General features: G+C 32.2%; 1 protein-coding gene across 1 annotated transcript; it reads right to left on the bottom strand.

Annotated features, from left to right (window-relative positions):
• Positions 1 to 11,563: 11,563 nt before the first annotated feature.
• On the bottom strand, positions 11,564 to 14,735 carry LOC118056590 (uncharacterized). Its single transcript, XM_035068835.2, has 3 exons — positions 14,185 to 14,735; positions 12,054 to 12,314; positions 11,564 to 11,932 (listed from the first exon to the last, which is right to left on the bottom strand). Exons 1-3 carry the CDS (start codon positions 14,602 to 14,604, stop codon positions 11,744 to 11,746), a joined length of 870 nt encoding a protein of 289 aa, XP_034924726.1. The 5' UTR covers positions 14,605 to 14,735; the 3' UTR covers positions 11,564 to 11,743.
• Between the last annotated feature and the right edge of the window lie 558 nt (positions 14,736 to 15,293).

Here is a 15,293-nt window from a genome sequence, read left to right on the forward strand (position 1 = left end):
ATGCCTTCAACTTTGACCCCACAAGTGTTAATTGGGAAGCTTACATGATGGATGTTCATTTCCTGGTCTCGTAAAATATGTGCTAAAATGATATATTGCCAGATAGCATTTGCACGGCGATATTTGGGCATACTGTTCCTACGAACTGTCTTATAATTGATTGTAATGGTGTTTTTTATTATGATGAAAAATAAAATTAGTGGAGAAAATAAATTATCCAATAAAAGTGAAATCTAATATATCAAGTTTATGTTGTTAAAGACTTGTAATTTTGATTTTTTGTTTTTGAAATATGATATTTTTCATTAATGTTTTTTTTTTTTGTTAAATGACTGAATATATGGTTATATAATTTGAAAAATATATCACTCATATATATAATATCCATTTTTTTCTCAATATTTTCATCCAATTTCAGTTAATTATAATTTTAATTACAAAACTATGTTTTAGTGTGATTTGGACACATTGCAAGATGAATTTCAAAGCACCGTAAAAAAATTGAGCCATAAAGCTTCAAACTCTAAGTGTTGTTACTTATTTTTGAGTCCCCACATAAAAAAATACAAAAAAAAGATATATTCTGGAAAAAAAAATAATAATAATAATAACAGTGAGAAAAAGATGTCAGCGCGCCTAAAAAATGGTTAAAAATTAATTGAGAAAGTTCAAAAATACAAAAATTAAAATTTGACGGTATATGTTTTACTAATGAAGGCCCTATTGATAAAGAAAATTTAATTTGAGGGAGAAAAATCCAAAATCAAATGTTTATAGACTTAATTAAATTTTATTGAAGGTTTAATTGATTTTTTATAGAGGGTTTGATTGCAAGAAAAATTGATTTTTAAGTCAATTTAACCTTTAATTGGAAGAAGTTAAAGTGTAAGGGTTAAATTATAAATTTTTAAGAGTTGATTTGGTAAAATTAGGGGTTTAATTGCATATATATTAAAGTTTGATGGCCAATTAGGAACTTGATTGAAGAAATTTGAAACCAATGATCAAATTGGAAAAGGTGTGTAAATAGAGAAACTAAAATTGACCGAATCAGGGGCCAAATTGAAGAAATTAGAAGTTTATTGATTAATTGAAGGTAAAATTGCATAAATTCAAAACCAAAGACCAGAGAAAAAAAAAACATTGAAATTTGGGGCTTGAATTGAAGTTTTTCAGGGGTAAAATTGGACAAAATTGAAAGTTTGGAACCAATCAGGAGTGTAATTAGAAATAAATCACATATCTAAGGACCAAAATGCAATTGGCTAAAACAATGTTGTTTTGAAGATGACTATTCATCTTCTTTTTCAGAGAAGCTACTCGAGTGGCCTCCTTCCCAAGGCATTTGACACCTCATTTCTCCCCCAAATTAGACAAAACATTTACCAACATGATCACCTGACACCTTACTATATGCCAATATGAACTGTTTAGGTTGCTTGAGGCTTTATAGGCGAGGGCATCGCCCCAAAATGATCAACTCGAACAGCCATTTTCCTGCACAAAACTAACAATTCATCATTTCTATTTTGAACCAATGATTAGGATACTTTTAGGTTAAACCAAGGGCCGAGATTTGGCACCACAAGAGACAAAGTTTCCCTTTTCCACCCTTTATAAATAGATTTGATTTTCATGGCCAGAGAGAAGGAGAGATTGGGTCCAAAGTGGACAAAAAACTATCTTCCCCCCCAACTTTTTCTTCTCGGCCACCTTTTCTTCTTTCTTTCTCTCTCCATCGAGGCCTTCAGTTGCCACCACTCTCACCACCAGCTTAACCACCACCATCTCCACCAACTTAGCTCCTCGCCAGTGACAGAACAGCCACTATGTACTCCCTCTCTCTCTCACCTACATAGATGTTTCTTCTTCTTTTTCCCATTACCAATGGAAGCTAGCACTGCCAGTGAAGCCACCGTCCTCGGCCAAACCAGTGACGGCAATCGTGACCCCTTATCCAGGTGAGCTCCCCTTTGCCTTCTTCTTCATATGTTTCTTTTTTTTTTCCCTCACTGTTCATTACATGAACAATAGGCATGAATTATAATTTATGCCCTACTGTTCATGCAATTAACTTTGCACCCAACCAACCCAAATGTCTGGGCCGGACCATTTTGGGCCAACACTAGCCCAACCCATATATATATATATATATATATATATTTAAAACAACAAAAAAAATATTTTTTCTTTTCATGCATACATCCAAGTCTCTCAAAGTTTAAAAGAAATTTTCATATTATATTTTCAAATAACAAAAACAAAATTAAAAAAAATATGTATTAGCTTGCATTTTTTTGCTTTAATAACAAGTTTATTAAAATTATGAGAACTAGGCCAATATTTCAAAAATTCAAAAAAAATTATTTGGTGTTTGTTATTATGATGAAAAATAAAATTAGTGGACAAAATAAATTATCCAATAAAAGTGAAATCTAATATATCAAGTTTATGTTGTTCAAGACTTGTAATTTTTTAATTTTTTTTGTTATTGAAATATGCTATTTTTCCTCTTTCTTTTTTTGTTAAATGACTGAATATATGGTTATATAATTTGAAAATTATATCACTTGTATATATAATATTCATTTTTTTCTCAATTTTTTCATCCAATTTCAGCTAATTATAATTTTAATTCCAAAACTATGTTTTAGTGTGATTGGGACAAATTGCGAGATGAATTTCAAAGCACTGTAAAAAAAAAACCATAAAGCTTCAAACTTTATACTAGGCTTTGTAAAAGGATGGAAAATGAAAAATAAGCTCACTACCAAAAAGAGTTGGATGATGTGAAGAATAACATGACTTTGGTTACTAGTTTACTTGAGCAACTCCTGCGAGCACAATCAGGGGAGGGGACATCCAATTAGCATCCGACTCTGTTATCGCTGCTAGCAGCTCTAGTTATCATTGACCCATAAAACTTGGAAACAAATCCCATCGCTAGACCACAAGGAACAACAAACGTTCCAATGACTTGTTCAATTATGTCTGCTTAAGTGTCGACCATAATAGATCTAACTATGGGGAAATCCCATGGAGTTAAATCTTTTGGTCACCCTAAACAAGATAAGTGGGTTGCCTAAGAGGAGAGGTTTAGAATTGTTAAGGAATTTCACGCCTATGACCTGGTTAGAACAACTAAGATATACATCGTACCAAATGTAATGGTATTAAGGAGTTTAGAATGCCAGAATTCGTCAAGTACACAAAGTTAGAATGCCTTAACATGCACCTGAGGTAATATTACAAAAAAAGGACGGAGGTCATACATAATGACAAGTTGCTCATCCATTTCTTCCAAGGCAACTTGACCGGTTCTGTGTTAAGCTGGTATATGACTTAAGATAATACAAAGGTTAAGAAATGGTGTGATCTCGTTGATGCTTTTTTAAGGCAATGGAAATTCAATATTGACATTGCTTTGGATCGGACGAGTTTAATAGTGATGGATAAGGGAAATAAAGAAACATTGAGGGAGTATGCTCATAGATGGAAAAACAAGGTAATTTATGTATAATCATTTTTATTAGAAAACAAAATGATGACTCTATTCACCAATACTTTCAAATCTTTGTAGTATGAGTACCTGATGGGTAGCTATGCCCAATACTTTTATGATGTCGTGATTATTGTTGAGAGAATAGAGTAAGGAATAAGAGCCAACAAAATATTGAAACCCACCATGAAGAAAAGGTTTACTCGGAGGAAAAAAGATATTGAGCTAAGCAATATAGAAGAAAGGTACAAGGGTAAAAAATATTTTCAAGCCCAAAGCTATCACATCCAAAGCTACTAAGCCCTATTTCCCAAAGCATCCAATATCAGCTTTGACAAGTCTTTCCCAGTAAAGCAGCCCACCAACCTATCAAAAAACCAAACTAAAAACAACCCAAAAAAAACATACCAAAGAAACTAAAAACAACTCCCACCTTTACCAATGCCCATAGGAGAAATGTATGCAAAACTATTAAGCATAGGTCATATGGCTCCTCCTGCTTTCCCATTATTTAAGCCTCCCTTTCCAAGTGGGTACAAGCCATAATTGACCTATGAGTATCATGCTGGAAATCTTGTCCAAATCATACACTTGCTCGGCATTCAAAAGGAAGCCCTTGCAATTATTCAAGGCATGATGAATAACTTTTGAAGGTATCCCCAACATCAATTTCAACCTTTTTCCTAATCATGCTTCCAGTAATGGAGGAGTAAACACTATGAAGTATACATGGAAGAAAGAGCAAGTTTTAAGGATAAACATGGATAGACTATATGACATGTTGATGCGTCAACTATTTTCCAGCAAAAATTAAATCAGTTCCAAGAAAGGATGATAGTTTTGGTAGGTTCCATAAAGCGATGGAACATAACATTGAGGGATGTAAGGAGTTTCATTAGAAGGTGATATAATTGATGACTTTTGGATCTTTACAAATAGAGGAGGAAGATGATGATGTTGTGGGAATGATAAGTTTATAAAAGAAGAAAGTAGAAGTTTGTAGGATCCATCATACTAAGAGTGGTCCAATAATGCTTCTTTTGACAAGACGAGCCTTTTGAGAAAAAGCTGTTAACCATACAAAATCTTCATTCTTCTAATTCTAAAAAAACCAAACCAAACACCCATTAAGATGGATTGGAAGTCCTTTAAATAATCTTTTTTATAGGTTAAAACTCTTTCAAAACACCTTTGTAATGGCTATAAAGTAAAAAAAAGTGATTTTATGATGGCTTTTTTGGTGGTTTAATGAAAAATTTAGGTCTAATTTATGGTTTATAGGTAGAATAAGTGAAGGGTAGTTTATGTTCTTATATAAGCCTTAGCTCATTAATGAAGCTAAATTATCTTTAGCTCTTTGTGCCACTATTTGAACACAAAATGGCCTTAAACTAGTAGTTACTTTATTGAATTGATTAAGTCATCTTTTTAGGTCTAGGCATATGATGTGGCCCATTACTTTATTAGATTGAAAAAGGATGCGTCAAACCTTAAAAAGTCTAATTGACTCAACTACCCATAATATACTATTCTTTAGATTAAATCTAAGGTTTCCATATAGCCCAACACACCACCACACTCGGGTAGAGAGGGACATACCAACTCCAAAACACAAGCTAGGATAGGAAAAGCCTAACCCAAAATTATTCCATCAACTCTATGTATAGTTGGTATCAAACATTTAATGCTCTTATGTCCTCATGTTATAATTGGGCTTATAGATTGGCGTTTGGGATGCCCTTAGCTAGTGGATAACCTATATGACATCATTTGTTTACTCAACAGTGAATTACCAATCATGAGAAACTGTTATCTTAAGTAATTGCAACTAATATAGGTTTCATATTATTTTTCTCACTTTATCCTTAATTCCATATAAGTTGGCATGATTTATGGCTAAATAAATATCCATGAACTACCATGTAAGGCAAGTTCCAATAACAAATTTCTTAGTGCATATTTTTCCTCTTCGTAACTACATATCATTATGGCCCTATTTGGGGTTGCATTTGCACCAAAGTTTAAGTAAATTTTGAAATCGTTTTCTTCAAAATTATTTTTTTTATGAATTTTTAAATCATTTTGATGTATTAGTATCAAAAATAAATTTTAAAAAATAAAAATATATGTATTATTTTGATGAATTTCTAAACAAAAAATAATTTAAAAGACAACATCAACCACGAATTTACACATGCCTACATCTCCTTTAAATTATGCAAACAAATATACTACACAACTTGAAAGGCTTTATTAAGTTAAGTATTGAGGATCTTTAACGCTAAGAAATAATTGTCTTATAGGTATTCATGATTTCCAATGTTTTTCAACAATCTACTTTTAAATTTTCAGCCCATTGATTAATCTTGAGAAGGTCTTAATCTCGTGTGCTTTTCCTTAAGCTCGTAAAAGAAAAGTAAATTAACAAGTCCTTTGCTTTTATATTTACACCTTAATAAACACAAAATCTATCCTATGTCTTCATCGTAAAAATAACAATGTTAAATAAATTACAAAGTATTCGTTTTATGGAGAGAAAAATATGGTACCTACATAATTAATGGAGAAAATATATGAATACAATAGAAAGAAAGGATTTTATATTATCTATAAGATATAAGAATAATATATATGTCAAGTGTATGAAAAATAAAATTAATAAAGACAAAACTATTCAAACATTATATATTTAGGTAAATAAGGATGGCCAACATCTTCTTTTTACTGGCTTGATTCTTATGATTGTGGCTTGGTAGGTTAGTACATGTGAATTATAATTCTATACACAATTCAATCAATTTTGAATTATTACAAGGCATTTTTTTTTTTAAATGAGGTTTGTATAAAATCAAAATTCATAAAAGTTTTGGCTCTAACTCAAGTCTCCCTCTCCTCTCCATCTCTTTGGTTGATGTAGATTTGATTATCTCACAAAAATAAAGTGTAAGTTACTCAATGATTTTTTTTTTACTATAAATTATTATTTAATTACTAAGATACACATTATTACCTATAATAACCTTAATAAATAAAAAGGGCATAATACAATACCTAATTAATTATATTATTTCAATTTTCCAGGTATCACACTAGTTTCGATTAAGATTTTAAATGACAACCTTACTCAAATTAAGATCTATGGCAACATAAATTTCTGGAAGTATATTCAAAATAATCATCAAGTAAGTGGCCTTAGTTTCATAACCTAAAGCACCAGTCTTCTTATCAACACCAAAAGTAATCCTTATTTTCTTTTTCTATTTTTTTCTATTCATACGCAAAATAGTACAAGGAACACCTATGAAAAGGCACCAAGAATTCTAGTTAAAGAAGATTAAAAACAAATCACACCATATTACTATCAAAACTTATGCCACTACTTCTAAAGTGAATGAATTTGAAAATGATGTTGCACCCCTGCGTCTTTCTGGTGAAGAATTGTATGATGTGGGGTTAGAGTACGATGACATTGTGTTTGGTTTCTAATTCAGTAAGCAGAAGTTTCTGGGTTTTTGTTTAACCTATAATTGGGTAAAACGAAGTATTTTATAAGAGTTTTCTTATTGGAAGACCAAGCTCCTCTACCATTACCTTAATGTCATACACATAGAAAAAAACATGTTTGAGAATATTTTTAACACAATCATAGACGTGAAGGAGAAGACAAATGACAACATCAAAGACATAATAGATATAATGTTGTTTTATCACCGTAAAAATATAGAGTTGGTTTATGTTGGGTCATAGGTCACAAAGCCTAAAGCAAGCTTCGCTTTAGACAAGAATGCACAACTACTAGTCTACCAATGACTTAAGAGCATGTGTTTTCCCAATGAACATGCCTCGAACATATCAAGGTTGGTTAATTTGAAGGATTGCAGATTGTATGGAATGAAAAGCCATGACTACCACGTGTTTTTGCAAACACTCATTTCATTAGCTTATCGTGATTTATTGTCAAATGGGATATGAGATGCACTCACATAGATCAGTGATTTCTTTAGAGATATATGCTCCAACAAGTTGCAAACACATCACATTGAGAGGCTTGAAACGAATATCATCCAAATAATATGCAAACTTGAGATGATATTCCCTCCATTATTTTTTGACTTGATGGAGCATTTACACATACATTTACCATATAAGGCAAAAATTAGAGGCCCAAATTAGTATAGATGGATGTATCCATTCGAGAGGTTAGAGATTACACATGCAATGCAATTAAAAAGTATTTTCATTGTTTTTGTTAATTGAAAAGATTCGTTTAATTCCATGCATGTACTTTTTCAACCTTAAGAAAAAGGTTAAAAACAAGGCACATGTTGAGGCTTCAATATGAGGGCCTATATTGTTGGGGTGATCTCAACATTTATCTCCTACTATTTTAAGCCTAATTTGAGAACAAAAATCAATCGTGTTTTAAGGCATAATGATAATGGTGAAGTGTCTTTGAGTGAGAATTTGTCAATAGTCTCCAATCTTGGATGACTCACACTAAAAAATGATGTCAGAAGAGGATATTTGTCTAAAATAAAAGTCAGACAAGCACATAATTATATGCTATTTAACTGCGATAAACTAGGACCTTTTATTCAATAAGTATACCACTTAAACTTTGTTATTAATAGACTATTTATCTCTTGTAATATCACAAACTCATACATTATTGAATACCTCGTAGACAACGTCATCAATATTTACTGTCTAATAACTCACAACAAATTGGATCCTAAATCTTTTGATTATAAGATGAATAATTTTTCACGTGATTCAGAACACATATATGTACTATCACAAACTCATTATCTATTAGGATACTTAATTTTGTTACAGAATTCTCATTCACTGTTCATTATTGTACTTGATGTGCCAGATTAATAAATTAGGAGGCACTGTCAATGCTACATTGTCGTTACTAAGTCTAAGTCCTGAAAGATAGGTGAAGTGCTACAAGGATTATTTTGTCAATGGATACGTTTTTCATACTAAAGAATATAGGCAGGGTAGAAAGACATATAACAATGGGGTTTATGTTAAGGGATCTCGACTTCTAATGAGTTTGAAGTTGACTATTATAGAAAATTAAAGGAGATAATTGAATTACAATATCATAGCGAGTATAATAGAGTCTTTTTGTTCAAATGTTATTGGTATGACACCACTAACAGAGGAATCAGAGTAGATTCTCTTCATGATTTGGTCAAAATTAACTCAAAAACTAGACTTCGCAGTGTCAATGATGTCTTTGTTTTCCCTAAATAATGCTAACAAGTTTATTATACATATACCTCTTCCTGTAAAAAGGATTGTTCAAGAGCTGATTGGTTATCAATATTAAAAATCAAACCGAGGGGTCGTATCAAGGTTATTTAGGATAAGAATGATGACTTGAATGTGGGAGATGATGTCTTTCAAGTAAGTGAGTTGGTTGAACTATATTGAGTTGCTCCATCGATTGACTTAGAAGAAAATTCAAATTTTCACATCTTTGATAATATTTGTGTTGATGCTGACGCTAAGGAGTTAAATGTTGTTCTAAGCTCTAGCGGACAAGCACAAGTTAATAAAGATGATGATAATAATGATATCAACATAGAAGATTGTGATGAAGCTAATGACGAGTCAATTAAAGAAGAAAAAGACAATTCTTGCTAACTATTAAAACATAAACGTGTAATGCCATAAACTATAATGTAATATTTATTGATTAGATTATCTACAAAAAAAGTATTTATTTTATTATTGTTATGTGAACTTGTGTTATTGTGTTGTGCTTGCAGGTTTCAATTTAAGTATTTACAAGATGCATAGATAGGTAATACAAATACAATCTGACATTTGACGCTGATGGAAATACTAACATTTGTGTCTGTTGGTGTATTCTAGAGGTGAAAGGAATTGTTCCCCTCCCCATAAAATTGTTCATTGTACATAACACAAATGAAAATACCAACTATTAGTGTTCATCGGTACATTCTAGAGACGTGGGGAAATGAACAATGTATAACATCGATGGAAATAGCGACAATTAGTGTTCATCGATGTATTCATAGGCTAAGGGAACTGTTACCCTCCCTTGGCTCTATTCATAGAACTTCACACCGATAGAAATACCGATAGTTCATGTTTGTTGGTGTATTCCAGAGACAAAGGGAATTATTCCCTCTATATCCATCTATGATCTTTCCTTACATCAATTTTTTCTTATTTGATCTTTTGAGCTAGCAATTTGGGACCCAATGATGTAAGGGTAAAATAATAATTCATGGTCATTAGCAAGTCTATGGGATTTGATATTTAGACTTCATATATTTAGTGGGTGTTTGAAAGTGTGGTAGTAATTATTTTTTGAAGTATTTTTTGTTTGGAAATATATTAAAACAATATTTTTTATTTTAAAAAAAATATTTTTAATCCATAAATTAAAACGAATCCAAATACATAAAAAAATTAATTTGAAATAAAAAAAAATTTGAAAACTTGCCAAATCTCATTTGGAACACAATATGAAACGAGAGGTTAGTCATATCCTCGGACGAATCTTGATGTCTCGTCGATGCAGTCATGGCAACAGGAAGTCTATGGGTTTTGGCCGTAAATGGCGCCGAGAGAGCCCTACCATCAAAAGCAACAGGAAGTCAGTCTATCGTCTTTAGCTTCATTATCATTTGTCCTTTCCATTGCGTACCAAATGGTTTGCTCTTTGATTCAGGGTGATGCAACTTTCAGACAGCATTAAGACTGTCATTATGTTTCCTATATATGATTAAGAAACTTTGGGATCTATTCCTACTCCATAAAGATTTTATTGTTACAGGTGAGATTAGGGATAAATAAAAAAAATTAAAAACAGATTAAATTGAGAAAATCAGATAAAAAATAATTTAAAAAATCAAATCATAAAAAAAAAAAGATTAAAATTTTTAAAAAAACCACCCAGTTGGATTCAATTTTATAAACAAAAAACCAAAAAATACCAACCAAAATAAATCCAAACCAAAAAAAATAACCGAGCCAAACAAATTAACCGATAAAACTTCTTCAATCTTTATATTTTATCTTAAAGTAAAAGTTAAGGATATCTACAAATAAAAAAAATTCCAAACCTAACAAAAAATTGAAGTGTACATTAAACTTATAATTGAATTTGATTGCTTAATTAAATTCTGATTCTTTATATATGATTTTATTGCAAAATAGATTATTAAATCTCATAATTTTATCATCATTAATTCTTTTTATTAAAAAGAATATTTTACGGCCAATTCATTTCATGACAATGAATGAATTTATTTAACATATTAACGATTTTTCTCCAAGCTTGACATGGCCAAAACTCTCCCAATCCACCACCCTCCCCTGCCCACCAAACATTCCTCAATCCACCACTTTCCCCTTACCAATGCAGCAAGACCATACAAGCCTAATTTCAAGGAATTAATCCTTGACAACCTCCTATAAAAAATAATCTAACAATAAGATAAAAAAAATTATAGTTTTTTTAAGATAATATACCAGTCTAGCATGACTAAATCTCCTTTTAAACTTAGCCCTATCCCATTAGTCTATAAAAATATTTGTTTTTTATATCATTTATATAATTTTTCTAAGATATATCTTCTCCTAACTATAACAAATCTTCAATCTCACTATTCAAAACTTTTAGTTTTAGATGACCTAAATAGTATTTTTTATATGACATCCCAAATTTAGTGTGGATGGCAAGGTAGGGGAACGGAATTATTGCACAATAAATCTCCCAATGATTGAAAAAGATAAATATATATATATATCGATATATATATATATATAAAATTGCTCTTTATATCACTTATTCCTTGTATCCATAAACTCCTCTTATATTTGAATAACTGCATATTGACTTTATTTTGGCACCTAGCCTAGGTCAAGTATTGGGTTGGCGTAGGTTAACTTACTAGATTGTTCCAGGTCAAATCAAATGTCTCACTCAGTAGAATTGAATTATAAGAAAATCCGAACAAGGCATTGCTGATGTCATTCAGCTTCATTGGTATCTATACTACAGATTGTTCAGGTACATGAAATCAAGAGGTAAACATGGATTGAAATGGTTTAATTTTCTCAACAATATACAATAGCAGATGAACAAATTGGGAAACTGGATTAGATTTATACAACCAAAGTGTTGTGACTACGTAGAAAAATCACCTTTGTATGGATCAAAGACTGTATCCTTTTCGAAAGAGGGGTCCCAATGGTTTAATTGAAAGCATTTGAAGCAGCATAGAGGAAGTCCAAGAAGCCTGTTCCCTTGAGAAGACCTTTACCAGTCAAGAGTTCAAAATCTATCAAAAACAAGAAGCCAATTATGGCTGCCTGCCCATTTATCAATTCGTTCTTGCTAGTGAAACCGAACCCCTCTTGACCCTCATCGATTACCATTCTCACCTGATAAGCATGGACAGAACTTATCAATTCAACCACACAAAATTGGAGTATATGTACATTCTTTTCAATTTATAACCAGTCCACATGATTATGTTGAGACAAACCAAAGTACTGCAGTTACCTCATCCACGTTGACATCAGATGCTGTCACACCAGGTTGAGCCTTCCCACTGAAGACAATCTCAGCAGACACATCAGATTTTACACCTCCTCTGATACTGATGTAGATATTTTCTTCATCAGTTTTCACAGGATACACGAAAAGCGTTCTCAGAGCAGGTGTGAGAACTCTGAGCACGGGGTTATTTGGATACCATTCTTTGATGGCTCCAGTCCGAAGATCAAAAGTGCTATCAGTTGATGGACAAACTATGCAACCATCCTACGGGAAAGAAAGAATAAGGAAATATTCTCAAGTTTCTTGTTTTCCCTTGGTGTAAGAAAATATAACAAGCGCGCAACAAGTATAGACATAAAACAACTCACTTAAGTTTCAAAAGGTATTGACAGATACTCCACTACAAAGAGACAAGTACAAGGTTCCTATTGTCACAGTAAAATAGCAGAGGAGACTTGATTACAAATGAATTTCCCAAGTCTTGGATGTGCATAAAATGTGAAATTTAGTGGAAAAGGCCTTTCTATTTATTTTTTTTTAAAGTCATTGTTCACTTGTGTCCAAGAATCCAAAGGCAGCTGGGGACATAATTTCATTTCTTGCTATGTGGTAATCGTTTGTAAATATGATTTCAACTGCTGGTAAAATAAGGGAACTGTATGACTTTAATATCTATATGAATATTTTTTTTCCTTTTAGAATGTCTGTTGAAGGAAGCAACTACATTGTATTAGTATAACAGAGCTACTAACCAAAGGTTAAATATTGTATAGTGCTAATTAAAACTTACTACAACTAAACCCACTTTCTGTCACAGTCTATTAGTTAGAGAGAACATTTAAAACTTAGTTCAATGCCATAAATCCTAAAGATTGTTGAGGGTGTTTTATGTCAGACCATAAGTCCTAATCTATGAAAATTCAGATGATCTAAAGTGAGGATTGACAATTATATGTTTTATCATACTTGCAGCTTGCAGCCTAACTACGGATATAAACAGTCAATAAATAAACATAGTAGTCATTTCTGCTGAACAAAGCAGGCACTGAATCCTTTTTTGGCTGTGGGATGAGGAGTTGTGGACTTACAACTTCAGTTAAATGCACCAAAGGATAAAAGGAAGAAGTTAAATTTAACTCATCTGATGCTTATAGTTTATCTGATCTCTAAATGATTGATATGCCTTCCTCACAATGGAAAACCAACACTGCTAACCTAATCTGATCCTGGGTTTCTGACACATTTCTGACACAATCATTTACAACCACGAAGGACCTTCACAACAGTCACCATGGAAGGCATCTGAACACAAGCATTAACTTCAACTGCTAAGCTTTCACACAATATAATCGAGGAGTGCCAAGCACTTTATAACTCTAAAGTTGAACGGCCCAATCTAAACTATTTTCAATCACATCTTAAATCTCTTGCAATTTCTCAAGTACCCAGAATCTGTTATTTTAGAGATCAAGAAATTCAGACCTTGAAATGTAAGAAAGCTATAAGATATTAGGAGCTTAATGGAAAGTAACCAAAAGCTTACTAACTCTCCCTTCTCTTTCCTTCACCACTGATGTTAGGTATATCCAATTACTATCCACTTGCACTCTAGAAGCTGACCTTTTATTTGACGAGTACTGAATTTAGAGAAATAATTACACTTGCAAAGAAGATGCACTGGGACTCATGGCTTAACAGATGGCTACTAATAGTCACTATCTATTCCCTTTCTGCACAAAAGATTCTTCCAAGTTCCAATTAGACATTTGTATACAAAAATTCTTCTTTAAAAGAGGCATTATTCACAAATCAAAACAATTCAATCCCTAATTTAAAAAATAACTTTCACTAACACCTAACAATCAATCCCAAGACCTTCTTGATAAAATGGAAAACCCCATTGAAGAAAGCCCACTCCAATGAAAATCATAATCAAACTCATAAGGTAGTCCAAAGTTACAACCTTTCTTGCCATTTCTCAAGCATTCAATATATCTCCCAGTCCATCAAAATCTAATCCAATAGCCCATAAAAACTGGCATTTCCCATTACCATCTTTTTTAAAAAACAAAAACACTGCTGCAGCGTTTAAAACTGAGATGAATACAAAACAAGTGAAGTAACTATACCAAACCTGAGTGAGCTTGGCATTAAGCAGACCTTCAGTATAAGCCCCTTCTGCAGGAGACCGATTCTCAATAGCATAAACCTGGTCTTTATACCATAGCAACAGTATAGTCTCTCCATCTTGAATAATCACTCTTCTTTCTCCCTTAGGCAGGGCAGTCAGAGGCACAACTGGAACCCAATTCTCTCCACCAGAAGACGGTGACTCTTCAGTCAACGACACCTCTGTTGCCTTGCACACTATTCTACAGTTAGACTTGAGTGTCTTACATGAAGGAGCAACAAAATGGCAGTTTATGGGCAATGCAAAGGATGGAGGGTAAGTAGGTCGGTGCCAAAAAGAGATGGTGGTTCGAGGTGGAGAGTTGAAGGAGTGGTTTTGAGTAAAAGGAGTGAGATGGGAGGGAGCAGTGGTGGTTTTGGCCATGGGAGGAGGGAGATGGAGGGAATGATCAGAAAGGAAGAGAGGGAATGGAGGACAAGAGAGTGTGTGGCGGTAAGGATGTGCACGGCCACATAATGTGGATATTAGGAAAGAAGGCGCTTTGGTCGTTCGTGTTTGTGTTTTGTTGTGTGGCGTTGAGCCACAAATTTATATATGCCTCGTTGATGGGTTTTTTTTTTTCATATATTTATGTTTTCTTGATAGTATTTTTTTTTTCGTTAACAATTTCATATAATAATTTTAATGAGAACATAGATTTTCCTTTGATTTTTAAATTTTCTTATAATAAATTTAATAAAAACAAAGATTTTTATTTTTTTTTGCATGGGTGCATAAATAGAAGGATGGTATCTACAATAGATTTAGAGGATTCATAAATATAGAGGCCAAATAAAAACTCTATTTTTGATAACTATTATTCTAATATGTGATACTACTTAAATAAATATTAAATAAAAAATGAATTGAAAAAAAACTATTAAATAATAACTTCATGATACAATTAATTGTTCTAAATAAGTTATTTTATTTGAATTGAAATTTAAAGTACTTTAGAAAGGTGTTTTATCATATTTAAATATGTTTTCTTGTACAAAAAAGTTATCATCATCTAAGAATATACTTGTATTAGCCTTTCTCCATTTATAATATTAATATTATGTAGAGAAATT

Source organism: Populus alba, chromosome 19 (assembly GCF_005239225.2).
Source record: "Populus alba chromosome 19, ASM523922v2, whole genome shotgun sequence".
In the NCBI taxonomy this organism is placed as follows: domain Eukaryota; kingdom Viridiplantae; phylum Streptophyta; class Magnoliopsida; order Malpighiales; family Salicaceae; genus Populus; species Populus alba.

Coding starts and splice junctions, on each gene's coding strand:
- LOC118056590 (XM_035068835.2), bottom strand. CDS start 14,604: ATGGCCAAAACCACCACTGCTCCCTCCCATCTCACTCCTTTTACTCAA. Junction 12,315..14,184: donor TTAATGCCAAGCTCACTCAG/GTTTGGTATAGT, acceptor TCTTTCCCGTAG/GATGGTTGCATAGTTTGTCC. Junction 11,933..12,053: donor CTGATGTCAACGTGGATGAG/GTAACTGCAGTA, acceptor CATGCTTATCAG/GTGAGAATGGTAATCGATGA.